Below are 27,658 nucleotides of genomic sequence, written 5' to 3' on the forward strand. Positions count from 1 at the left end.
AATCTTAAAATAGAAACTTTGGTCCTTTAAGGTTCTAGCATCCTGACTATGAAAATAACTATTAACTGAGCTGTTATGTCGGGAGAATGAAAGGAAAAAGGCAGAAATCATACCGTTTTTTTTTTTTTTATCCCAACTACCAAACGTAACAAAACAATGAATCCAACAGTAAAAACTGGAATAATCATATAGGTACAGTAGGGGTGGAGGAATTAGTAAAATTGAGATTTTTGGACTTTACATCATGTTATATTGTTATTTCCTTGTCAAAAACATACTTGTAGTGTTGCTTTGACTTTGTTTTATACATGTTAGAGAAATCCTTGAATCTTCCACAGCAGCCATTCAGGGATGCCTAAACATTTCTCACGGTTTCAACAAGAGCAGGAGCTTCATAAAGAGACAGATACCAATTTCAAGGCATTAAATAGCAAAGTAATATATATATATATATATATATATATATATATATATATAATATATATATATATATATATATATATATATATATATATATATATATATATATATATATATATATATATATATATATATATGTAAGTTATTTCTCCATATGCAGCATTTTCATAACTGAAGATAGCATTTGATTTTTGTGCTATAATATGGGCGCAAATAATTCCCTCCATACAAACAGCTCACACTGCCCTCTTGTGTCTGGTTGAAGAATGGGATGTTGAAATATTAACTTCACTGGCATCATCTGGAACATTCAGGAGTCGCTGCTCTGAACTGCAGCAAAACTCCACGGGCTTTACATAAGGTGAAATTCCTTGCAAGTTCAAAGAAATGCACGGCGTATCTGAACTCGACTCACTCATAGGAACCCCGAGGGCGGGTGTTCATCCTGTGACGGTCATTCCTGCGCGCTCCACTGGGTTCCTGCAGCCAGTTAAGCTGCATCCCGTGCCTGACCGCAGCAGCATGTGAGCGACTTGTGATCCTGGAGTTTGCGCAGATAATTCAGGGGTCTGTGGTGGGCTGTGGGACCTGAGGAGTTGGAGCATGTGGGGAGGAAATATGTCAGACTCTCTCCTCCTAGAAGTTTCTACCCATGGTGCGTTGATTCGTCACGTACCATAGGTGGAAGAGATGCGGAGAGGATCTCTGAGTTTTTCATTACACAACTTTCTCTCTTGTCTTATGTAACGCTGGAAAATTGACCTGATATTTTAATACTTATGTTGAGAGTGTAAATTTTACCTAACAAAAATGTTTTTTCCTCTATTTGTCAAAAATTTGTTGATTAAAGTTGCACAGTTGCAGAAGCGGATGAAGCAGGGATTGATTATGAACGTTTTAAAGAAAATATTAACAAAACTTAATGTCACAGGGAGCGACAGTCAAACAAAAACAGGGACGTTTTTGTTTGACTGTGAATAACAAAAAGGTTATTCACTACCTTAATATACATACTTGTTGAACTTATAGCTGTTGTAAAAGCAGAAAAACAAAAAGGTTTCTGTGCAACAAGAACATCTATTCAGAAAGTACAACTAAATTTAGCAAGTGTTGGTTTCGCTTTTACGGCTGTATGAAAAAGGTTGTGAATAACATTAGTGGCTGCATTTACTAAATCAGAAAATGTTTACTTCACTGAAGTGCCACAGCATTTATTTATGTATTAAACTTAATGTTTAATACGTAAAGTTTAATGTGTTCTTGTCTTTCAAGTGCATTTTCTGTTCCACAGTCAAAGCTTGTGTTTTTATTTCCCTCACTGTAAAATACCAATGGCATTAACATTCTGTAACGCGTCTGTCTGAATTGCTGTTGTCATTTTCAATAAGACCATTTGTCACAGTGCAGAGGAATATCAAGCCTCGGTATCTGTTTGCTTCATTTATTCGACAAGAAATGCTATTTCATCGAATCACTGCAGAAGATGAAGCATCCAGAGGAAAATGGAGTTGTACTTAAACAGATTTGATTTGGAAAGGGATTGTTGGTGATAGGCTAACTTGAATGACACTAAAATTTCGCCTTGCATTTTCATGTTGCTTTCTTTGCTTTTGATGAAGATGAATGAAAACTGAGCATTTTTCATGAGGAGTTTGGGAGAGAAAGCATGAGATGAAAAAGACATTTTGACTGTTTCATCTACAAATTTCAGAACAAACATTCCACAAAGCCTGCAATCAGAACTGTTTTAAAAAACAAAAATGTTAATATTTGGATCAAACAGGAGATTATGTTTTCCCTTTGCAAATGTTCAATTGCATCAATTCTTGGAAATATAGCATAACTATTTTTGAGCCAGCACGCGTTCTAATTCTGATTAGTGTAAAACATCAATTTTCCACTTTCATATCTTTATTCAGTTTTTTTCCTCTCACTTTCAGAGGAAGACATTGATTTTGTCATGTGTAAATTTCTGCCTCAGAGTGTTGCAGTTTGGAGGGTGACTGATGGGACCTGCTATTGTGCATGCATAACCACAAAACCTCCCTCTTCTGCCTGAGGTAGGAAAGGGTGAGGTCAGCTGGTCTCGAGACAAAGTGAAAAAAGGAATCAAGAGTATTATCCTGAGCATGTGATGCTCATATTATTCTGTATGTGAGTGAATGCAGGAAATTGCGCACTTTTCTCTGAGGACGGCCCCCAAAACGGCTGATTGAGTCGGCAGAGACCGGGGGAGAGCTGCCTGGGTGTGTGAAAGAGAAAGTTGACGAATGTTTAGAAGCTGCTTAGATGGTAGGTTACCAGATCCAAAATTAATATAATGATTCTAAAATATTCTGCATTTGTACAATTGATTGCTAATGCTGAGGTATTCTATTGACTTGGGATTCTTTTAATTGCAATAAAATAAAATTTTCTGAACAGGTTCTGTTTCTGTGAAACGTCGCCACGGTGTTTGGAGTTTGGAGTGACTTTTCAACATGAAGAACCTGTTTGGGTCTGTCGTTCTTTTTCACCTGATGGGGGTTTGTTCGTCCCAGTTTCCTCGCCCCTGTGCCAACTCCGAGGGGCTTCGAACTAAAGAATGCTGTCCAGTTTGGGAAGGAGACGGCTCGGCTTGCGGAGCTCTGTCAGGCCGTGGGTTTTGCACCGAGGTGCTGGTCTCGGATGAGCCCAACGGGCCACAGTACCCGCACAGTGGGATTGATGACAGAGAGCGCTGGCCTTTGGCTTTCTTCAACCGTACGTGTCGCTGTGCTGGAAACTACGGAGGGTTTAACTGTGGAGAATGCAGGTTTGGGTACTGGGGTGGGAACTGTGCTCAATACAGGGAATCAGTGCGCAGGAACATCATGACTATGTCAACTGCAGAGCAGCAGAAATTCATCTCTTACCTCAACCTGGCTAAAAACACCATCAGCTCTGACTATGTCATTTCCACAGCAACAAGAGCAGAGATGGGAGAAAATGGTGAGAACCCCATGTTCTCTGACATCAACACCTACGATCTGTTTGTCTGGATTCACTATTATGTCTCCAGAGACGCCTTCCTGGGAGGACCGGGGAACGTCTGGAGAGACATTGACTTTGCCCATGAATCTGCAGGGTTTCTGCCCTGGCACAGAGTCTTCCTGCTTCACTGGGAGAACGAGATAAGGAAAATTACAGGGGATTTTAACTTCACCATCCCATACTGGGACTGGAGAAATGCCCAGTCCTGTGAAGTGTGCACCGACGCCCTCATGGGCGGACGCAACTCCCTCAATCCCAACCTCATCAGCCCTGCTTCTGTCTTCTCCTCATGGAAGGTAGGAAAAGCTCTGGCTCCATTTCTATTGAAACAACTACAGATTTAAAGTCTTTTTCATTTTTATGTCACACAGATTTGTTTTTGTTTTGTTTTTAAGAACTGATAATGATACAGTTTATTGAGTTTTATGCTCAATTACTCAGTGAAGCCTAGGACTGCTGAATTCAAAACATTTGATGCTGCAGCTGACATTGGATCGAAGCCTCATTCATTTCTTGTCTTGAAGAATTTTGCTTTCTGCTTGCTTTGCTATTAATAAAATCATAAACACTTTGTTGCTGCTACTCTTAACCTGACAACTCCGATTTTTGGATTTAAAAACTCTTCATTGACATTGTTTTAAGAAGCCTTTGTGTTTGTGTATTTTGTGGTGAAGGTAATCTGCTCGCAGCCCGAGGAGTACAACAACCGAGAAGTCCTGTGCAACGCCACTGGAGAGGGTCCACTGTTGCGTAATCCTGGCAACCACGATAGAAACCGCGTGCCGAGGCTTCCTACAACAGCCGATGTGGACTTTGCTGTAGGCCTACCTGAGTATGAGACGGGGAACATGGACCGTTTTGCCAACATGAGCTTTAGAAACGTCCTGGAGGGTAAACATACAAAAAAAAACTGTTGCTTGTACTCCTGTGAGTTAAACACCTACTCTAAACGCCTGCTACATTACTTATTGTGAAAAGGCAGAGCCACGTTTCTAAGATTCAACCACAACATATTTGTCTTCATACAGCGAAAGAGCTGTAAAAACAAACCAGTAGACATGGATGCACAGCTTAAAACAAAAATGTTAAGAAATACACTGTGTGTAATATGAAGCAGATGTTAAAATACATACTTAACTGAAAAGCATTTTTTTTGTCTTGTTGCACTGTGGTCAAGTTTAAATATTATGCCAATTCAAATGACATCTGGCTTTGAAAGAGTATGACCATCGAGCATCAATTTGATTTTGACATTATAATTTACGTTCCAAATTCCCTTAGACGTTGTGTTTATGTTTATATCTTGATCTTCACTGGGCATTTTATTTTGTTCCTGTGTGTTTTTTGTTAAATGAAGTTATTGTGGGGAAAACAAGAAAGAACATGAGGAGAGGAAACAAAACTACATGGTTTCCACCCACCTCAAAAATAAAAGCAATAATTTAGGTGAAACTAAGTACCTGAACATTATCAAAAATAGCAAAAGTGCTAAAGCATCAAGCTAAAAATGACCCTATTAGTGAATGTGTGCCCAGTCCACCATTGCCACTCAGACATCCCACTCTGTACTCAGGTTAACTGTTTGCTGTAGAGGAGAAAAAGCCTCTATGTCACTACAATGTGTGTCTTTGCATACCTTTTTCATGCAAAACCAATTAATCTACTTTCCTAAAATGTACGAATATAATTTAAACTCTCCTCATTTGTTTTCTCATCTTTCTTTCTGTGAATCAATGTGGCCCATTCTGTTCTATCTTGCCTACACTGCTTGGTATTTTCTCATTATTTACCTTTGCTATATTTGGCTCTGTGTTCCACCTGCGTTGTCTCCTGCAGGATTTGCCAGCCCAGAGACTGGCCAAGCAGTACCAGGCCAGAGCACCATGCACAACTCCCTGCATGTCTTTATGAACGGGTCCATGTCCAATGTCCAGGGTTCAGCCAATGACCCCATATTTCTGTTGCACCACGCTTTCATTGACAGGTAATCCATGGTGTTTACATACAAACTGGATGTAAAATTGCTCACAATAACCTAATTAAACAATCCATCACATTTTCTTCATTTAGTGTCTTACTTTTCATCCTTCACAGCATCTTTGAGCGCTGGCTTAGGACCCACCAGCCTCTCAGGAGCAGCTACCCTCGAGCAAATGCCCCTATTGGACACAACGACGGATACTACATGATACCTTTCATTCCACTCTACAGAAACGGAGACTACTTCCTGTCCAACAAGGTGCTAGGATATGAGTATGCTTATCTATTAGATCCAGGTCAGTACATAATTTCAAACAAGTTCAGTAAATGTGTTTTCCTGTAGTTATTTGTTCTCTAGTTGCATCTTGTCCTCTTTCCATCTCCACAGGCCAGAGGTTTGTGCAAGAGTTTGTGACCCCCTACCTGCAGCAGGCCAAAGAAATCTGGCAGTGGCTGCTTGGGGCCGGGATCCTGGGGGCTTTGATTGCTTCGATCTTTGCCGTACTTATCGTCTTCGCAAGGAGGAGGTGGAAGAGGAGCCAGAGAAAGAAGAGGACATCGAGTTATGGAGAGAGGCAGCCACTACTACAGAGCAGCTCAGAGGAAGGATCATCGTCGTATCAAACCACTCTTTAACAAAAACAGACAGCGCAGAAACAGCTGCATATGAATGTTCAAACTATGTTCTTGTACTTCCATTTCTAAAAGGCCAATGGGACGCAAAACAAAGCAAATAATTACAATGAATCAGGCAATAGATGCAGTTACAGATCAACCAGTGAAGCCTCACCAAGAACAAAACATGTTTTTCACATCACCTGAAGTATGTGAGCACTGTTTGATTTCCAGAACATTTATTTATCTACACTTTAAGAGTGATTCTAATTACATGGAACATGTCGGGTGTTAAGCCTTAAATTCGCCAAATTAGGCAGAGTTTAAATACTGTAAATTTCCACTGCTGTTAAACTCGTGAACTTGAAGCGTCTCAGAGAAACTCAGTTACTCCTGGTCAAAATTATTTCCTTCCAGAGACAGTGAGTGTGTGGAAGTAAACAGAGACTCACTGTTGCCTTCCAGTGATGAGAGCATTCATCAGATGCACTCATCTCATGAATAAATATTAACCCATGTTTGGTGAGTTCACAATGGTGCTTAAATACTCCAGTGTAATTCTGCAAAAGCAAATAAAGTGTTACATTAATACTCAGTTGTGTGAGTCTGAATGAGTGGTAGTAACATTAGACTTGATTGTTCTAATTTTGTGTTGAAAATGCAGCAAAGTTGATTTAAAAAGTTTTTCCAGGTACGATTGCTTATTTGAAATAGTAAAAAGGTCTGATTTTTTGAAAGTAGGAATCTGACTGTAATTTCATTAAGTACTGTTAAATCCTTTACTGGTAGCAGAATGATCTGCCTTATGAGATTTTAAAGTTTCTTTCAACTGATGTCACTCAGTTTCACAAACACACGTCTGTTTCATACTCAATTCATTTTAATTTGGTTTTGCATGTAAGATGACAGATTCACTGTCATCAGTAGGTGTTATTGCAAAAGGAACTCTCTCAAACTGTGGTCTCAGGTTACATAACAATAGATAATACATTTATTAAAACTACAATAAATTAAAAAAAAATCTCTCATTCCATACTTTGCATTATTCTTGAAAATAAAAGTCATATCAGTGTGGAAATTAATTTGATATTTTACATATATTTCATGAATTGCAAATGTTTTGAGAGACTAATTGCAAAAAAAATTTACTTTTTAGCTGCAGCTGAAACCAGAACTCCAACAGGGCGTTGTGTCCCAGGCTGAGAGAAACGGCAGATTAAAAGCGGACAATCTTAGAATGAGGCTTTTGCTTCATATTGAACCGATCACATGCTGAAGCTGGGGCACAAATGAAGTGTTTAACTGGAGGTCAGGCTGATCTTTATCGTGGGAGTGTTTTAGACGTTTCCTTAATGCCAAATGACATCTGACAAGAACAGATTCCAAAGGTATTGAGAAATGTAGTTCAGATTAAAAGCTTAAAGGTTGAATGAAAATCCAGTCAAGATGTTCCATCAACTGAATGACTCCTTGTTGAATTCAAATGTTGTCCCGCGTGATCGGGCTGAGTTGCAGAGCCTGTGGAGAGTCCTGGAGATGCCTTTTGGTCCACAACAGAAAACCCCAACTCGCTTGCTGTAGCCAAAGAAAAAGGCTTGAAGGTTGAATTATGTTACTTTTTAGGAGAACAAATCAACTCTTCTGCTAAAGTTGCTTCTATACTCACTGTTTGTTGCTTTTTCCAATCTCATCAAGAAGGTGCTTCCACCTGGGTCGACCAACCAGCATCCTCGAAGAAAGCGGGCGAAATCGCTCCTCAGAAATGCTCTGCAAAAAAAAATAAAAAATCGTAAAGCAAGACAAATTGAGCAGATTTTTCTTCTCAAGGTGCTGAACAAATGTTCATATTACTGAAAGAAAGCTACAAGTAGTTAAACTTACAGTTTAAAACAATCCATTTAGAAAACAAGGAACAAACATGTGGATCATAGAGCTCATAACTTAACGATCTACATTTAAAACATTTATTTTATGGCCTAAAACTAACACCCTCTACCTAACCTTAAACACAGTAAAACATTATGAAGGCACCAACATGCTTTTGATCATTGAGACTGAAACTGGTCAGTTTATGGGTGGATGAAATTCTTTGGGGAGAGACTGTGGCTCTTAGTTTGTAATCCACACATCCTAGATTTATATATTTCACCCCAACCTGTCTAACTCAGTTTTATTTGCCTGTGACCACCTGATTGTATCGACAAATGTCTTATTGGAGTATCATTCTTTCAAAGATATTTTAAAGATATCACAGAAGGGTGTCCAATTTGCAGCCCCAACAATTTTGTGCAGCACCAAATTGCAGTTCAAAAACTGTAATATGACTGATTTTGTCGTTTTTGACACTTCCTGTTATTCTTTTCTACTTTGTTTGGACAAACGATAGCATGTATAATTGGTTTGGACACCACTGTGTTAAAGAACTTATAACTGTTATCCAAAGATCACAGCACCCTCTTGTGGTCACTAACATTTATATTTTTGTTTGGTGAACCTATAATTTATATTGAGCAAACACAAATATTTGCAGTCTTAAAAAGCTCAAACTCCTGGACCATTTTTTGAGAAATTATTCTTCAAAGTTTCTTTTTGAAGTGAAGCTCTAAAAAGATCAATCTGTCAAAATGATGGCTTCTATTACACTAACGAATTGACCCTAACCTTTGCCGAAGTATGTCTTAGTCTTTGTATGTCTGTGGGCAATTAGAGGAGCCGAAACCCACTGCTGTGTAACTCAGCTTGAATTCATTTGCACAAGATAAAGCTATGGGCCACATGTCTTTGTCCTCAGCACTGCAGTGCCTTTTTTCTTCACTTTGCAACCCGACCTCGAGAAGGGTCACATACACCCCCTGTTACAGGTCAAGAGCTCTGTGTCAACACGGTTTAATGTTGCAAACAAAAGTATTATCTGATTGGGCATCTCTTCAAAAAACATAAAGTTGCACATATAATCCAGGAATAATGCTTTTGTTGAAAATAACTCAGTAAAACTAAGCAGTACTTAACCTTTCATTTAGTAACTATTTGTATCTGCTTAGTACTGTTAGGGTCTCTTAAATTCACTCGACCATTGAAACAGGCCATTGTGGGGAAAAACAAAGTCTTCCCATCGGGGAATCGAACCTATACAGGATGTAATGCACGGTTTGGCCATCAGCGGCAATTCGGGGGCGCTGTTTCTCTAAATTAAACTCAGTTTGAGTGAAAAAAGTTTGGAGTTTTGCTGCAACTTGTTTCTCTGTGCGCCACTGCCCTCTGGTGGACAATTTCAAAAATGCACATTTTAATAACAAAATAAATAAAAGTGTCCAACAAAAAAAAAACACTTAAATGACGTCATTATCTAAAAAGTAAAATGTGCAGCAGTGTGTCATGCTTACCTGAAGGTTGTTCACCTGACTGACATACAGTTTCAGATTAAAGTAGTCTGGTCTGTTCTCTTCCCAAAGCTGGTTAACAAACAAACATGGACAATACTGAATAAAACAAAACACTCACAAGTACATTTTCATTATTACATGCCGCGTGAGAAATATCAGTGCTTTAATATTGTTGTATTAATTGTGGTTTTATTGTGACAAGATCTTGAGATTCACACTCACCACAATATTTTATTATTATTAATCATATTAATCCAGACTTGGCCCTGACCTTTTGATGAAGGGCACATAGCAGCTCTGCAAACCAGTAGAACGACTGAAGCTCTCTGCAGACCCACACAAAGTACAACCTCTGTAACCTGAAGCCCCTCCAGCCATCACTGGGTAGACCACCACAGCAAGAAAGATGGACACATTAACAATTGCGAACATTCGATGTTTGCAACAGTTTTTTTTCCCAACAACTCACAGCAGAGCATGCAGTACACACGCAAATGGTGTGACACCAATTCCACCAGCAACACAAAGGCTGACATCGTAGTTGAAGACCTCCTCAGATGGACTTCCAAATGGACCGTCAATGTAAAGCCTAAACATGAACATACAAAGTCAGCCACAAATATTCAAAGGAAATGTTTTAATATTTTTTATTTACCTTCTAAGAAGCTACACTTTTTCATAATCTTTGAAAGGTGCCATTTTTAAAGAATCTTTAAAGTGTTTCACTTGTACCTACCTCATAGTGACAGTGTGTTGTGTCTTGTGTGCTTAAAAAGAGAACTGCAGCAACTACTCAATGTAATCAATGTCGATTGCTCTTATTTACAGAAATGCATAATTCAAACGGAGAGAGCAGGCCAGCAAATTGCCTACATCTCAAATCAAACCAAAGACAAGGACTACAAGCTCTGCACATCTTGCACATACTATCCCAAAGTAAGCAACGAACACCTCTAGAGGCATGTACGATTAGATCATTTGTACAATCAAGTCATTGTGTGCCACTATGTGTCTCTATTTGGCTGTCAATTTGCTGTTCATACCAATAAATGTCATGACTGGACTGACTGAAGAACAAATAATGGATCATTCAATGCGGAAATAAATTATATTTCAAAACAAAACATAAAATTTTTGCTGATTTTTGTCTTATGTGATCAACTACAGCAAGAGGATAGGTTGCACTTTTCTTTGCTCTTCTAACTAGTTAACATATTAGCATATGTAATGAATATGCCAATATGTTAACTAGTTAGCCCCCCACCACACACACACACACACACACACACACCCCCATACACACACACACACACACACACACACACACACACACACACACGCACACACACGCACACACACACACACACACGCACACACACGCACGCACACACTTCTACTGTATATACATTTCAACACACAAACCAATACACTTATTTTTTGATCATTAGTGCAGTGAAATACAGAAATATTAAAGTTAATGAGTTAATCTCTTCATTCAGCTCTTCCACTTTCAGGACAATCCCAGTCGGGATTGTGTATAGTTTAGTTGAAAATATTCCAATGAGATCATGTAAAAAGGGTATTAGAGGAATTAAAAAGCATGCTCTTATATTTGTTATTTTCTTAACACGTCTAGCAGATTAGATCTGCTAGCAGCCTGGATCATTTTAAATCGCTTCTCAAAACTCATTTTAATTCGTTGGCTTTTAACTGAAGCAATTTTTGATATTCTGTTTTTATCTATTTGTGCTACTGTCGTTCTTGTGCAGCACTTTGGTGCAGTTTTATACCTGTTTTAAAGTGCTATATAAATAAATTTGACATTGACATTGACATTATAGATTTTTCCCCACTTCTTATATATACTTGCTGTAACATTAAATGGCTTTTTGGTAATTGAGTAAAGCTGGACCTGAATGTAAAAAAAACCCAAAAAACTACAAGAAATATTGGTACATATATTTACCCTACATATACTTTTTTCACATTTTACAAACACAATTTTTTTATTTAGGTTTCATTCAGATACTACATAACAAACCAACCCAAGGCAGCAGAAACATGGCTTGCAATTTCTTTTAAATACAAAGAAATAGCTCCCACTATGTTTAATACTGGGAGAAGATTTAAGAGTTTGTATGCTGTTGCTTAGCTTTGATTGGGTATCACTGTGACCCCAAGTCCCATTTGTTTCCTCTGAGCTCTCATCTGACTCTTTAACTAGACCCAAACAAACAGTAGGATAACTGGCCAACCACATTTCATTCTCACAGCCCCTGACACTCAAAGAAACCTACTTGGGGTACATTCTCTGTTGGACCATGGGAAGAATCTCCAAGTCCATCCTTGACTGGGGCAGCAGCTGCTGAGTGAAGCGCTCTGAGGAGGTGAAAGGAGAGAATGTGTTTTCAACACATCCCGATTTATTGCTCTTCACTTTCTTTACAGCACATCGTCATGGCACATTGAGGGGCCAACACAAACAAAACATCCTTCCTATCTTCTGGAAGGATGTAGGCCCGGCTGCGAACAGGAGCAAGTGACCCATTTTGAAATTTCAACTCAAGAATAAAAAACGAATCCCTGTAACATTTAATTGTAAGGGTTTGTGACTATGCCCCTAATCAAGTTTTCTAGCAGGACAACAAAACCTACTTGAAAACATTGCTGAGGCAAACTAAGGTTCCAACATGTGCATGCACATAAAAGGCCATTTCTCAGAAATGCATCCTCCCTAGAGAAAAGTGGAAATCAGTGGGGGTAACATAAACTAAGCTCCATCCTGTCTGCGTGCGTGTGCATGTGTGTGTGTTGCTGTCAGATAGTACCAGTCCAGTCTCCCACGACTCGCAGATGGATGCCGAAAGTTTCCTTGTTCACTGAGGGACACTGTAAGGAGTAAAAGAGGAAGTTACAGTGACAATCACACACTGTCAGATACTGTGAAGTACAAGGCAGCACACACAAAATAATATGCAGCTGCCATGTGAGATTTAAATCTGCACACAGTCCACAAAAAGGTATGCAGTGCGGAGCAGCAACTCTTTTCATTAAATTTAACAATTCACATGAGCGCGCACTCGCCGCCCTATTGTTGGCAGACAGCATTACCAGCCTCAGGGGTCTGTCTGCTCTCTGTCAGAGGGAGTCTCTAACCTCCTGCCTCACCAATGCAGGTATTCATATTCACCGAGCCTTTCCACGTTTTGTTATTTTATAACACCTACAAAACCTACTATGTGTTTTAGTGGGATTTTATGTGGTGTGTTACAATCATCACATCTAAACATCAAAATCTTTGCCAAATCTTTTGAGCAAAATCATTCCAGCTCAGCAGGTTTCAATCTTTGTCACCAATTCTTAATTTGATTAAGATCTAAACTTTGATTCAAAGACATAAAACTTTGATCTAAACCATTTCTTTGCAGCTCTTCCTGTGTTGTTTCTTACTGAAAGGTGAACTCTGGCTCTGCTTTGCAGGTTTGCAGCTGTACTATACTACTTTAATTATGGGATGGTGGTTTAAACAGTATTCCATCTGGTCTATTTCCTCCATTTGATCAAAATCTCATACATGCAGGTTTATGGTTATAAAGTGGCACAGTGTGAAAAGGTGAAAAGAATCCTTTTGCTAATCACTTTGAGTGTAAACACAGAAACCATCAGTCTCCCAGTGTGTTTGTATCGGTGTATGCATATGCAGAAAGCTATGTCTTTATCCTGAACTTATGTTATGGTTTTCTTGCAATGCAGAGCAAATCTTAAATATCAACAAGCAGAGTGAAACATAATATTCCTGAGCAACCCTGCTCCCAATCGAGAGTCACAGCTCGATGAGGTGGGCGGGACGATGGCTGAGACCAAAATGCCTGATCTTTGTGAAGAAACGGAAAGATTAGGTACTTGTGAAAACAAGATCTATGCAGACATGTCTGTGGGCTGCTGTCACGAGTGAGGAATGCATCAGGGTTAGTTGGTCTTACCTTTGTCAGTGTGAAGGGGTGGTTCTCAAAGGAAGATACACTTGGACAGTTAAGAACAATGTACTGGAAAAAAGATGAGGATAAAGATATAGCAAAGAGGGAGCTGGTGAAATGTAAGTTCAAGAGTTAGGGATGCAGAGATAATAGATACGTCACAGTAACAATTAAGAGAAAAGCTTGAATCAATGAATCAAATGGAAATTGATCTGAGAAGCAATAAAAGCAAACATCTAGCCTCACCTGTCCCGGTCGAGCTTTGAAGTCCTTCTTCAGCATGCGCAATTCTATCACATCACAAGGATGCTTGATTACAGTCACTATAGTGACAGGGGCACTACTTCGGATGCAGCGGTATAAACGTTCAACGCAGTAGAGACAGAGGGGACCAGACACCCAGAGCCAAGTCTATACACAAAAACACACACATATAATGACCCTTTACTGCAGGCAAGTGCAACATTATTAAGCAATGAGACTAAACTTGTAGTTAACATTTTCTTTCTCATTTCTATAACCATGTTTTAGAACCAATTACATAAATTTAGATTTTCTTCTACCTCGCTGTCTGCAACAAACTTATTATGGTACATAAGCCCAATAAACAGATGGATATTTTAAATTCTCTTAAACATTATTTTCTAGAATAGCGAGCAGCGATAAGCATCTTCCCTGCAGCCTACACACTCGGTTTTAGCTCACCACTAAAAGTTGAGCCGGACAGTGTTATTCCCAGACCAAACTTATAAAAACTTAAAAAAGTGGATCCCAGTTGTTTTGGTCATAAAATGCCAAGTGAGAAGAGTTTTGAGATTAACCACAAAAATTCAAATTAAACTTCAAAATCTTGCTAATAGTATATTTTCACCCATAAATGACTAAATGGCAGGCATAGCATATCGTCATAGCATCCTTCATCCTGACTATGTTTGCGTCATATTTAATAAACCTCAACAATTTGTTTCCTTTATTTCTGTCCCTGTTGATTTAAGTAGTTTCTCTTTGTTACAGGTAGACATTATAGTTTCAAACAAGGTGGATGTGGTCATGAAATAACTAAGTACCATACAAAGTGTTTCTCTGTTGAGTTACCTAACATAGTAATTGCTCACAGCTTAGGTAAAGCCAGGGGAGTACATTCAACTTTACAGGGGATTTTATGGCACCAGTACGTTGCCTAGCGAACACAGGCAAACACATAATCACCCACACAAACAGGCGTTGATGCACAGAGCTCCTCCCTGCCCCCCTCCAACTCTCAGAACACGTGCAGAGCTCTAAGGTATTTACACACAGACACGCACAGACCTGGGGGTAATGAGGTTCAAAATGAGCTTCCTCTTTACATCTGCTATCATCATCTTCATGCTGTTCCAGGTCATCGACATGTTGCTCTGTGCTGCTCTGATTGGGCCTGAGGCAGCCAGGTGGGTGGGCCTCGACGTTGGTCTGATACTTCAGTACTCCACTGGTGTCAGGCAGAGAAGAGCACAGGTGATATTTGGTTCACGAAGACAAAAAAAGACACGACATAACAGAGGGAAAAAACGCAGACAGCGCCCTCCTAAAAGATTCATAGCTACAATTGTGAGAGACCAATAAAAAGTAGCACATAAATATGAAGTGGAGAAATAATATATGATATGAAAATTGTATTCAGTCTCCTCCTGTATAATTTGTAGAGCCATCTCAGTGAAAGTTGCATGATGGGATATATCTCTACTGGACATGTTGGAACTTTAACTGGCCCATTCTAAAACTGGAATATGTTCTTTATCTAAATCAGTGGTTCACACATTTTAAGTGTTTCCCTGATACGACATATTTCCCCAGCTTGTCTGTTGAACAGCCGTGTCTTGCTTTACGTGTCTTTATAGTTGTGCCATTTCACTGTTCAAGTGATAAATTAAACGATTATTCAGAAGAATATTGTTTTATTTCTCCATTAGACCTCTCCAAAACGTTACATCTGACCTGTTTGCTGTGTTCCTTGATCTTTATGATGTTGTTTGTTCACTTTTGTTCTCTAACAATCCTCTAAAGGCCTTCAGAGAACCGCTAGATTTATAATGAGACTACATGAAGCACAAGTTAACTATTCTGCATTGTGACTGCAAAGGTTTTTATTTATGACTGTCTGAGTAAAGTGGAAGTGAATATAACTGTATACTATGTATTAATATTTATAGTAAATACTTCAGGTTTGTCTTGATGATATAGAATAATTTCAAAAGTGATGGTGGTATGGATATTTTTGCAAGATTAAAACAAATATTGACTCCTAGAATGTGTTTAAAAATTATCAAAAGAATGAAGAAGACAAGGCACAAAATTCAAAAGGCATAGTCTGGATATAATGGAAATGTTAAATAAACGGCCTTCAAAAATGACTTCACATGAAAACTCCAGGTATTTTATTCAGAAAAAAACATAATAACAGCAGAATTCAAATAAAAAAAGATAAAAACTACAACAGTTAGGTTTAAGCTGTTACAGGTCGTCTAAAAATATGTGTTGACATTTTTGTCTTTTAGAGCAGAAAAAAAACAAACTGTTAAAACATTTCGGAAAAAAAATCTCAACTAATAAGAGAACAGAAACAGAAACTCTCATTCTTTCAGTGCTGCTTACCCGACCATGTGCATCATTAGGATGATGTAGAAGATAATGAAGAGGTTGTGTGTGTACCAGAAGATCTCATAGTTGGACATCCTGAAAAAGCCAAAATTAAGCAAAGTCACAACAAAAATCTAAATTTTTACTTGAGCATTCTCTGATTTATTGGTGTCGTACTAAAAAAATACAGATTTAACTAACCCTGTTCAGGAATCAAAGAGGCACCAATATCTCATTATCAAGTTCTAACTCAAAATATTAAAATTTTACATAAAATAAGTGAATCCTTCTATATATTTCATTTTTTTAAGACATGCACTGGTTGAATTTGACTATTACTGAAACCATTTACAAAGATTCAGATCAACTGTGATGCTTTCCACCAGGAAAAGAAGAGCTTTTTCAAATCAAACAGATGTCTGTAATTAAGTTAGAAGTTTTCCCAAGTGTGCTTTTTGTCAGACTGTTTTGTCTCACAAAAGGAGATTATCCTGAAGTCTAAAGACTAAAGCAAAAATGTTCAAAAGAATCTGACTTAAAAGCTAAATATAAATCTTGGGAGTTTTAACCCAGAACCTTGAGATTTTATACTGAAGAACATCTTAATATAATATATAATTTATAAACACATGGTTTTTCATACTACAAAATGCAAAAATGAATCCTTATTACAACTCCAATCTCTCAGCTGCTCATATAAATGTCTAATATGACTAGATGCTTTTAGGAAACTACGTATTATTCACTATATAAAGTTGTTTAATAAAGTATATATTTTAGCAATAGGAGCATTAAAGTAAATATATGATGTTGTCCATCATATGGCTGGCTGGGCCTTTTCTAAGCACATCAAACAAACATGTACAGAAGTCTAGTTTATAGTTTAGTTTGATGAAAACTATAAAACTGGGAATAACGGAGAAGGTTTGGATGTCTGCTGATATCACGATGTCTCTGTGATGTTTGCAGCAGTCATCAATCCAACACTCCAACCAGTTTGCCAGACTCTTATCTTCAGCCTTGCATAGTCTGGAAACGTGCCTTATTGTCTATGCACTTACTGAAATGAGCAGGAAGCTCCACAAACACACATTCACACTGTGTCCTCCTCACACAAACAGGATGACCCACAGTGACCTGAGTAATGACAGGGCAGTGGGGTCCATTAGCATGTCGGCATGTCCAGCAGACACAATTAAATTTGTTTACATGTTGAATTTAAAAAAAAAAAACTCGCACTCCTCTTCTTTTGGTACGCAAGAATCATCTCTGATAATTACAGAAATTATGGTTTAGTTGAGCATACCGAACGCAGTAGGAGGAGGATATGAGCATCAGAAGGAGGATAAGGACCAGCAGGACACCAGTGACGCCCGGGACTGAATGTTATATAGAGGAGACAAAACAAACAATGTTAACATCCTGCCATCTGCAACAAGAATTGTCTTGTTTGCATTGGCCATCTTTCTATGCTAAAGCAAACAATTATCTGATCGCTAACATGAATCGAAATGTCATGGCAGCGTAACAGTTTTATTCAGTTGTGTTTAGGATATCCTGTTAATATTTCTATCGCAGACTTTCACATGAAGTCGCCCAACAACATTGTTAGTCTTATTTAAACTAACGTTTTTAGCAAAAGCCTTAATTCTTCAATTTGAAATTAGCAAGTACAAAACTATTCATACCCCTTACAGTTTCAGGTTTAAATGAATCTTTTAATTTTACAGACTCATTTATTTTAACCAGAAGTAATGTTGACATTGAGCTTCGGTCGTAGTTTGGCAGTGGCATCGAGCGAACAAAGCCATTCTGTCTGTTTTGGCAAAGCTAGCAACTATTGAGCAAGTCAGAGCAAGAGCATGAGACATTTTATAGAAGAAATATTTTATTTCTTCTGGCAAGGATGTCGTTTGGATTGTCCAGCACATAAAGTGACCCAAGAACATGGTAAAGTCATGCAACAAAACGACATAAGAATAAAAGAGAAACACAGACAGTAGAAGAGAGAGACAAAAGCACCTTGACATTGGGTGGCAAACTTTAATAGAAAGATTTGTTCTCCTTACTTGTTGTTAAAATTATCCACTTGGGGTCCTGGGAATAAAACAAAAATGAAAGGGGTCTGTAGTCTTCATCATTCTGTTATCTACATTAATGCTTGTGCGAGCCATCTTGAATTACAACAGAGCAACATCAGCACTTTGAGGAGAAGACAGTCTGCAGACTTTACTCCAAAACTCAATGTCAGAGTTACATTTCTTTCTCTGGGTGCAAGTTAAACTAGGTAGACTTCAATTAAAACAATAAAAACATCAAACTGGCTTTGACAAACATGTAGTAAGTAAATTAGACTTAAATACACCAATAACTCACCAATTTAAATTATATATTACAAATAATATTTTTCATATTTATTATTATTTTTTCTGAAGATACCTTAAATAGGGTAAAAAGTTGTGTAGCAATATCTTGATTCTTTGATCACATATGTAAATGTCATGCTGAGGCACATCTGCTTTCAGATTTAATGCTGCAACACATGTAAGTGGAGACACACGATGAGTAAATCGCACGACTTGACTGGAAATTTTCCGGGGGTATTTTTTTCCCCCCTCTAATATTTGCAGTGCTCAAACTAGGGCCAAATCTGTCTGAGGAGGTTAAAAATCTACCCCAAAAATTGCAGCTAGAAGATTCTGTCTCCAGCTCGCAGCAGCACTCCTGCACAAGAACCTGATTTGTATCAGGAGCATAATCTATCTGATTGGGCACAGTTTACTCACCTCATGAGGGAAACACAGAAAAACAGCGTAAGTGGATAAAAAGGTTTGGAAAAGTTACGTTTCCAGAGAAAAAAATGTTCAGGAACCAGAAGTTCTTTTTTTGTCGTTTTGGAAAATATTGGCAGTAAAATCTTTAACTATCTCACATCACAGTAAATTACAGAGAATTTGTTTTTGTTTGTTTTCCAAAAGACACAAGCTGTTATCTATTTTCAAATGATGACATAGAAAAAAAACTGATGTGTTCTGGAATAAAACACACACTAAATTTTGATAAAAGAATTTATTGTTACGACTACATATGTAGAAGATAGAATAAAATATATTTAGATTTTACCTACAGCCCATAAAAGAGGAAATTGGCTTCACCCAGGAAGTGATATCAACATGTCAAAAATAGTGTTTGCTAATTGCTTAACAAATGTGCAGAATCTACACATTTAAGTAACTCTACCTCTCCTCTGTAGCGAGCCAAGTTGAGAGCTGGAAAATCATCTGAGTACCTCGAACTGAAGTTGACCACATTTACCATGTGGGCCGACACGTGCACAACTGCAGATGAAGAGAAAGTATAAAAGATAAAACATATTTTAGTGATGGGACCAAGTTGCACATGTAGGATTTTTTTTTCCCCTCTTCAAAACTCAATCAGAGGAAATGCTAGAGGTCCATTCAGCAAAAAGGCCGAGCAGCTTAAACACACACTTCTTCCTGACATCACAGGCTAAGTACGCAGCCATTGAACAGCTGATGGAATTAGAGACTGTAATCATGACACACAAGGGCCCTTTTCCTCTCCCCTATATCCTCTCCCACTCCCACTGCCTTCCACCCACTCTTTCTGTCTGTTCTCACAGTCAGTCTCTCCTCCATCCTGCTGACTCTCTGTCCACAGTGTCATTTGTCAACTGAGAATACAGAGCTTATGTGAATGTGTGTGTTATTACAATAAGTGAAGAGGTGTATGGTTTTGATTGAGGGAAAAGCTTACAAATGATGTAACAGCAAAAAAAAAAAAGAAGAAAAAACAGATTCACTTTTTTGAAGCATCGATTGTTAGCTGGAGGTCAAAGGTCAATTGTTCAGACAGAAACATTCAGTACTGCACAGCTCGTGTGAGTCATTTACTGACTTCTACGTTGGGCTGCATGATAGCAGGAAACGTGTAATTGTGATCCTATTGCTGAATATTTCCATGATGATGTCAAATCTTGATTAGCAGTATTTCTGTGGCTCTTTTCTTTCTTTACTTTTTTGTCCTTCAGCATCAGCCACCACTAAAAAACATATAGGACTCCAACCAACAGACTAATTATGTTATTTTGTTAACTTGATGTATTGTACAGCTCTGATTCTCACTGTGGGATTAATATTTTTGGTAAATGAATAAATTGTTATGAATATTACTTTTAACTGTGCTTGAAGTGAAATGCTCCCTTGCATGTATGTTTACGACCTAAGAATAAGTCATATCATTCAAAGACTCTCTTCTGGTACTTTGCTTAAATTTGTACGCCTGAACCGGAAATTCCAACCATTTTCATTTGACTACTGTTGAGAAATAAAAGTTCCTGAATCAGCAACACCATTCTCACCTGTCAGACATATGTGTAAACACAGCTTGAAACGTAATAAATATCTTCGTACATATCAGTTACAATCAACGGTGCAAAAACTGCACTGCTCAACAGAATGCAAGTAGCTGCTTCCCGTCATGTCAGCGAAAAGAAACACAGCAGTTATGGAACCGCATGATTATAGTAAGTAACAATTAAGAGTTTTGATCATCATTTTAAATGTTTTGGGTTTGAAAACATAATAATTTAGTTTATTATTGTCGCCACATCACTAATCACTGTTTTCTTCCATGACGTTGACATTTGTTAATTAATTAAGTAATTACTTTAATTACTGAACTTAAAAAACTGCCAGTAATTTATGTTGGCATGTGACTGTTTTAACTGCAAAGCTGTTTTTATTATTATTAGTTCTATATTACATATGTATGTGCAGAGACTAATTTGTGACATCTACATCACATGAGTTATGAGATAATCTGTGAAAAGATTGAGATCCTGCACCTGCTCCAAGTTTGGCTATTTCCATCTGAAGAAATGCACCACTCCCAATCACAAACAATCATTTAGAGCTATGAGTTAGGTCTTAGCGCTGTCAATCATTCTTGTGTACAAGCTGCTAAGTGTGGAACTGGTGCAGAAACAACTCACCATTAAAGCAAAACCATTTATCCACTATCATGATAACATGTCTGAGTATCCATGGCAAGCTCTACTCTCAGAAAGAGTAGCAGAGAACAAGAGGGGGAGAGGTGGAGCAGCACGTGTATGAGAATGTTTGACAGGACTAAGACCCTCCTCCTGGCTCTGATTGGTTGTTAGCACTGGAAGCACTTGGAGAGGACAGAGGAGCTTTTTTTTCACAAGCTGTCTCATACTGTCATGACACAACAACTTTAACAAATACGTTAAAAATATTTTTTGTAAAAGTTACATACTGCATGTTCTTTTTAAATTTAGTCAGGTTTACCAAATTTGCTGTACTTTTCACTAGAACTCCAAAGAACTGTGTCAGCTTTGGGTTGAACCCTATAAACCGCTCTCCTTCATAGATCAAGCTCCCCATGTTTACTTCCAGTTTGGTGACGGCGGATCACTCCACCCAGCCGCTTGCCGAAATCGATTTAAGCTTGAGTAAGCATGAAAAATGTGCAATCCACATGTAACTTTTCAACTTCATAATTCCAACATGAAGCCCATAAAGTGGTTGAATGGGTTTGAAAGATCTGCCTGAATCTGCAAAGGAAGAGCATATGCAAAACACTCTAGAGGCTGCATGTTGGAGCATAAGGTCTGATTCTGATTAAAATATTTCTCACATGAATCACCCGCTTTCAGGGAAGAGTAATACATCATGAGGAAGGCGAGAATGAAGTTTGCTCACCTCATAGTAATTATGTCCATTTCACTTTTAAAATGTTTTTTGACAAGTTTTTAGTTTCTTATGCCAGTTTTATGTTTTTAATCTAATAATGTAAGCAGCTATTATCCAATACCAGAGTAGAAATGTTGCCTTTATTAACTGAATTATCATTAAGTTATAAATTATCTTACAATTATCAAGAGTTGAGTCATATCCATTACATTTTGCAACAAAGATCTACCAAAATCAAATTGTCTTCAGTCAACAGATGTTTAAACAAAATCAAGACAGCAGAGAAAACCCTCACAGCAGGCAGCTTTCAATTCAGAATGCTGAATTTAGTCACTGTTTATGCTTAAGATCTAGATAAATTAATGCCAGCTTCTCAAAAAAAAAAAAAGAAAACCCTGCAGCAAAACATGGATGAGTCAGAGGGAGAAGTCTGAAAAACCTGCATCCTGGTAAATGCACAGCTGTCTGAGGCTCGCACAATGTCATAAGAGCAGAGAAAAAATACAAACAGACGAAATAATCTCCCATATGGTTTTCCAGAAATGCAAAACCACTATGGATCAATTTATGCACACTATACATACGCACAGAACATAGCAGAGATGCAGTAAGGAATGAAGGAACGCTCACTGGGAAAGAGTGGACTTTTTACCTGAGAAGAGGCAGACAGCGATGCCACATGCAACATGAAAGGTCTTGCTCTTGTCCAGCAGCCGGCGTGTTTTCCTGCTCGATACCTGCGTTATTGTGCAACACAAACAAAAATCACTGTGGAAAGAAAACAAGACTAGGCCCAGAACTAATGGTTACCAGGACATTTGATGTGCTTCAGAAACCAACTGCAATTTTAGATTTGAATTCTGATCCCCTTATGACTGCAATCATTCATCTCCTGCGTGAGTCTTACCACGTGCGTTCCGCGTATGAAGGTGAGCGCAGAGCGGCACATAGTCAGCAGCACCAAACTGCAGTTCAGGTTGAGCACAGAGGCAGATGCCCGACTGATGCACACTCCGACCTCAGGGAGACACACACAAGCGATCACGGTAAGACAAACGGGGCTTATGTAATTAAAGGCAGCTGAGAGCCTGAGGCATGACTGCAACACAGGGGTTTACAGCAAACCACCTTTGTCTTTCACAATGTGGAGGTCTGAGCCCACTAATAATTAGGTTGTGAATCAGCTGAGACCATACTGGTATGAATCAGTAACTCCAGGACTAAGACACAAGTAAGGAGGTTTGGTCCTAGTTTGTCTCATTAAGACAGAAATGACAGAAATTTGATTTTTTTTTTTGTTTCACCATCAGATTATAAACACAAACTGAAATTTTACTGTGTGTTGTGTACCAACACAATGAAGTGATGCAAATATACATTGTTCTTTTTTAGAAATAAAACTCAATGTGCATCTGTATTAAGCTTCCCCGAGTCAATAATTAGCATCTTTTACAAAGATCAGATTTGTTTGTCTTTTTTTCTTTGCAAAAATAGTTTCTATGAAGATTTTGGCAAACAATGACACATATTCTGAATTAGGCTTTGACTTAATAGACACGCCACTGTTGCTCCAGCTGTACATTTAGGGTTGTTGTCCTGCATCTACATAAGCTTTTTTTCAAACTCTATCTCTGCAGCTCCTCCAGAGTTGCCACTACATTACTCAGACTGGTTTTTGAGTAATGACCCCTTTGGTCGTCCTGTCAGTGTAGGTGGACGGACACGTAGTTTATTTACAATTCTGCCATAAATCCTCCCATTTTTAGATGATAGATTGAACAGTGCTCTGAGGGATGCTCCAGGTCCAACTGCTCTAAGCATCACAACAAACACACTGAAGGTGTTTGTACTTCACAGAACAGATGCATTGTAACGACATAAAACTACACACAAGAGAAGGTTGAGCTCTGAAGGCAATTGGTGAACTTGATTTTATTTTCAATACATCTGCCAATGCAAATGCATGTCAAGATATTGGGCAAAGAAAAACATTTTTCTCCCAGCTTATAATTACACTCGACTTTGTGTTTGGGCATCACAAGAAAAATCCAAATAAAATAGAAGCGGTAAACATAATTTTGCAGGGCCAAGCATAAAGATTTTACAGTAACTTATCTATGCTTTGGAGGTTAAATGAGGCGCAACATCTCAGAACACCAACACGTGATGCAGGGAAACACAGCTGGAGTAATGTGTGAGTAAGACGGATAATCTAACCCAATACGTCTCAGTCTGTAGCTCAATAATCAAATTAAAGTCAGAAACGCTGAGCGCACTCCAGCATCTGATAAACTCAGCACGTTTGTTAGGAGCTTTGTGCTCTGCAGGTGCTGCCACTTCTGGTTATCTCTGAGTTTACTGAAGAGTGTGTGGAGAACAAGGCGAAGCTGTGAAGATCAAAGAAAACGAGAAAGCGAGACTGGAACCCATCCTGTGAAGATGTTCTGGTCTAAGACATCCGACAAAGTCAAGGAGGTTTGCTTAAAAAAATTTTAAAAAAAACAGGCACAACCAGAGCTCTAATCTGCAGTCTATTGAGAAAAAGTTTGGTGGTAGAAAAAAGCACATGTTGGACATGAGGAATCAGAATTGTCTGCACAGCTTGACTGAAGTCGGTGTAGAAATGTAAGAATGATGTGGAGAACAGAGCAACGCTTGAACCTAAATATAACTTAAGGGTAACCTCCCCAAACTCTTTCCTGATCCTTTAATTCTTAAAAACTTCATACACACACACATACACAAACAGATGCACACACACAATCTCTCTGCAGAGCCTCTTAAAGAAAGGCAGCTGATGTCAAAAACCACCAGACGGAGATCCGATACCTTCCTTTCTGACGCCCCATACAGTCCTGCCTAGCAGGTGAATAAAATAAGAGGCTATTTGAAGTATTGCTGCTCTGGAAACACATCGCACTCAAACACATAAAGATAGACATAAACTTAAGCCCTCCGGTGAGGCATTCGGTGGAACAAGCGGCGTGCCCACACTTGCCCCTTTTCTCCCCTTTTGCCTCCCACTGTACAGGCAGTGCAATAGTTCACACATGCTGTTTGCTGCCATTTCTCATTGCTTCTTGTTGCTCTGAGGAAATGCACTTTACTCTGTGTAGGTTTTCTACAACTGTGCTGCCTTTCTGATGGTTTGAAAACTGACATTTACAAATATTCTAAATATTTACGGTTTCTCATTAGCAACATAGCCTTTTCATAGATCCAGTCTTAGTGCAAACATTACTGGTCGTGAAATACATGTAAAAATGAAATCGGTATTTCAGCTCTCATTTTGTGAGAAATAAATGGATGCAAACTAAAGTCACACTAGGTACATACAGGATTTATGTGCAAGTAGTTCCAAACCCTTCCACACAGCATGTTTTAACACTTTGAGATGCACAGTGCTGCTTTTTCCCTAAACGTAAAATTTTGCCTGTATACCATCCGACCAGAAGAACTTCTTCCACATGTTTACCGTGTCTCCATTTGATAACTTTTTAGTTTCTCGTTTACAAAAACAGACTTACACAATACCACCAACTGTCGTCCTGTCAACAGATTTCCCCCCCCCAGAGCTTTAATCCCTGCAGCTCCTCCAGAGTAATCACAGGCATCCTGACTGCTTCTCTGAATCATGTTCACCTAATGTTTGTGAGTTGAGGTGGAAAGTCACACTGTTGGTCAATTAGCAATTGCGCCATTCTACAACAAAAGATGTTGAAACCTCGGCATAGGTCTATATTTTTATCATGTAATTTATAAAGGTCCTAATAAAATCTATTAAATTTTGTGATTGTAAAATAACCAAATGTGGAAAAGTCAAAGGCAAAATTAAACCAGGGGACAAAAGCAACTTTTTTTTTTACATTAATTTAATTCTGGATCTGGATAAAATAACTTAAGGGTCTATTTTTCTATATTCTTTGTTGCTCTCGTGAAAACTAAGCCAAAGATGATCTATCATATTAAACCCAAATGGCACACAGAGAAAGCATTGACATCAGAAGTCGCCTCACCATTGAGCATTTCGGTCTATCAAAAGTAAATCAGCCACAAAAGGCTTTTGTATTTCATGCAGCCTCCACATCATCACACTCAAACCTCTGTGTCTAAATGCTTCCATCTTCTCTGTTGCAGTCCAACAGACTGCAACTTTTGTGATTCAGCTTGCTGGGCTTAGATTAAATAACTGTAGTGACTCGTTTCAAAAAGATCATTTCAAAAATCTCATGTACTACCACAATCCGTCACGGTGCGTTTCTCACCCCCAGCATCTTGTAGAGGTAGTGGTACTGCTGCCCTGTTGAGAACCGCAGGAAAGTGTTGAGGAACAGCCAGGCGTTTGCTCCCAGCCACAGCATCTAGGCACACATAATGCACAGATTACATAGAGTTTATACTTACATTATTATCTTAAATTCACTTTCAGAAAGAAAATGATGATGGCAGCGCTTCTTAGAAAATGACTCGTCCTGACTGTTTTGCCTCATTGATGCTCTAAATGTTATGTGACAAGTAAAGGACACATGATGAATCACAATCACTATGGTTTTGTCCACCAGCTGGACAAGAAACGCATCTAAAAGTGAACATCAGCCATGCAAATCAAAAGACAAGCAGAAGAACAGACATTTGTTTTAAAAGTTTGTCCCAAAGGTTCCCCCACCAGGACCAAGTGCTTCCCTCCCTCGTTGGCGGCCCAGCTCCGCAGCGACACAGCCATGGTGCCTTCAGGGTCTCCGCCGCTGCCTGCTGGAGCTGCCCCAGGTTTTCCCGAACGGCTCCGGTCCGGTGAAGAGGTCGGAGTTCGGTCCTGCCTGCAGCTCTGTCTGTGTCTGTCTGACCGGTGTCTGCTCCGATACGGACAGACCGTGCTCTGCCCCCTCCCCTCCTCCCCGCTCTGAACGCGTTGTGACTTTTCATCCCCCTCTCTCTATAAAAAAAAAAAACTCCCAGCGGCTGAAACCCCCACACTGCCGCCTCTGCACATCATGATCTCAGTTTATCTTTCTGCACGACTGAGCAACAAGGATGAGAAAATTAAAATGAGAAACTACTCAATTCAGAAACTGACAAAGTTAATCAGCAGGCAGAACAATGAACGTCGCTTCATTGCTCCTCACCTCTTCTTTCCGCCACAAGAGGGAGCCACAGACCAAAATGTTTATTTACGATTTTGGTCATATAAACATCCATCATGGACATGAAGTCCTTGCTGATTTGGGGCTCTAACAGTTTATTAAAACCGTTCATTTTGAGGGGGAGGAGTGGCCCCTCAGGCTATTTTGATGTCAAACAGAAATGACAATAGTTGATTCATTGCTTTATATTTTTATCAGGCAGAAAATCACTGGGACTTGTAATAATATGTCATCATATGTTCCATCAGACGGTTTTTGTCCAAAGCTGCCCTGATTTGGTAAATCACTCTCAGGTGAATCCAGAGTTTCTCCACAGAAGGTAAAGGGTGAATCACTAGATCAACCATTTCATTTCTGACCATGGAAGGACAAGGATTTGGACAAGGTCAACAGGCAGCATGAGGAGGAAGAGGAGTGAGGTTGCGATGAAGGAATAGGTAATGATTTGTGACCCATAACAAGATGCTTATGGAGTTCTTTTCACTCTACTCCTCATTCTTAACCCCACTGACTAAATTATCTCTGTAAAAGAAAGAAAGCTGGAAGATTTACTTTATTTTCTACAGAACTGCATGTACAAATTTCCTTAAATTCTTATATTCCCGTTTTTTCCTTACTTGTTTTTTTCCTTTGTCCTCTGCAGTGATGTCTGTTCATTTCTGTATCACAATATGTGATTCATTGTAATTTCCCAACAAATTGTGTTATGAATCTTGTCTAGTCTCTTGCCATTGAGCTCCCACAATTATAGCTTATTCTTGTCAAAAAACTTT

General features: G+C 38.7%; 2 protein-coding genes across 2 annotated transcripts; one reads left to right on the forward strand and one right to left on the reverse strand.

The window, feature by feature from the left end:
- Window positions 1-2,593: 2,593 nt before the first annotated feature.
- Window positions 2,594-6,618, forward strand: tyr (tyrosinase). The gene is made up of 6 exons (XM_055028761.1): window positions 2,594-2,712; window positions 2,845-3,728; window positions 4,107-4,323; window positions 5,269-5,416; window positions 5,527-5,708; window positions 5,801-6,618. The coding sequence occupies exons 2-6, from the start codon at window positions 2,901-2,903 to the stop codon at window positions 6,046-6,048; spliced, it is 1,623 nt and encodes a 540-aa protein (XP_054884736.1). The 5' UTR covers window positions 2,594-2,712; window positions 2,845-2,900; the 3' UTR covers window positions 6,049-6,618.
- A 107-nt stretch (window positions 6,619-6,725) lies between these two features.
- LOC129359259 (NADPH oxidase 4) lies at window positions 6,726-26,619 on the reverse strand. Its single transcript, XM_055028760.1, has 18 exons — window positions 26,411-26,619; window positions 26,010-26,105; window positions 22,652-22,762; window positions 22,397-22,481; window positions 19,247-19,344; window positions 18,076-18,103; window positions 17,313-17,385; window positions 16,022-16,102; window positions 14,699-14,858; window positions 13,634-13,798; window positions 13,394-13,456; window positions 12,239-12,299; window positions 11,708-11,789; window positions 9,880-9,999; window positions 9,682-9,790; window positions 9,411-9,479; window positions 7,694-7,794; window positions 6,726-7,602 (listed from the first exon to the last, which is right to left on the reverse strand). The coding sequence occupies exons 1-18, from the start codon at window positions 26,465-26,467 to the stop codon at window positions 7,482-7,484; spliced, it is 1,680 nt and encodes a 559-aa protein (XP_054884735.1). The 5' UTR covers window positions 26,468-26,619; the 3' UTR covers window positions 6,726-7,481.
- Window positions 26,620-27,658: the final 1,039 nt, after the last annotated feature.

This window comes from Poeciliopsis prolifica, unplaced genomic scaffold (genome assembly GCF_027474105.1).
Source record: "Poeciliopsis prolifica strain line A6 unplaced genomic scaffold, Auburn_PproV2 SCAFFOLD004, whole genome shotgun sequence".
Taxonomy (NCBI): domain Eukaryota; kingdom Metazoa; phylum Chordata; class Actinopteri; order Cyprinodontiformes; family Poeciliidae; genus Poeciliopsis; species Poeciliopsis prolifica.

Coding starts and splice junctions, on each gene's coding strand:
- tyr (XM_055028761.1), top strand. CDS start 2,901: ATGAAGAACCTGTTTGGGTCTGTCGTTCTTTTTCACCTGATGGGGGTT. Junction 3,729..4,106: donor CTGTCTTCTCCTCATGGAAG/GTAGGAAAAGCT, acceptor TTTGTGGTGAAG/GTAATCTGCTCGCAGCCCGA. Junction 4,324..5,268: donor CTTTAGAAACGTCCTGGAGG/GTAAACATACAA, acceptor TGTCTCCTGCAG/GATTTGCCAGCCCAGAGACT.
- LOC129359259 (XM_055028760.1), bottom strand. CDS start 26,467: ATGGCTGTGTCGCTGCGGAGCTGGGCCGCCAACGAGGGAGGGAAGCAC. Junction 18,104..19,246: donor TGGCTCGCTACAGAGGAGAG/GTAGAGTTACTT, acceptor TTTTATTCCCAG/GACCCCAAGTGGATAATTTT. Junction 7,795..9,410: donor GTCAGGTGAACAACCTTCAG/GTAAGCATGACA, acceptor TTTTTTTTGCAG/AGCATTTCTGAGGAGCGATT.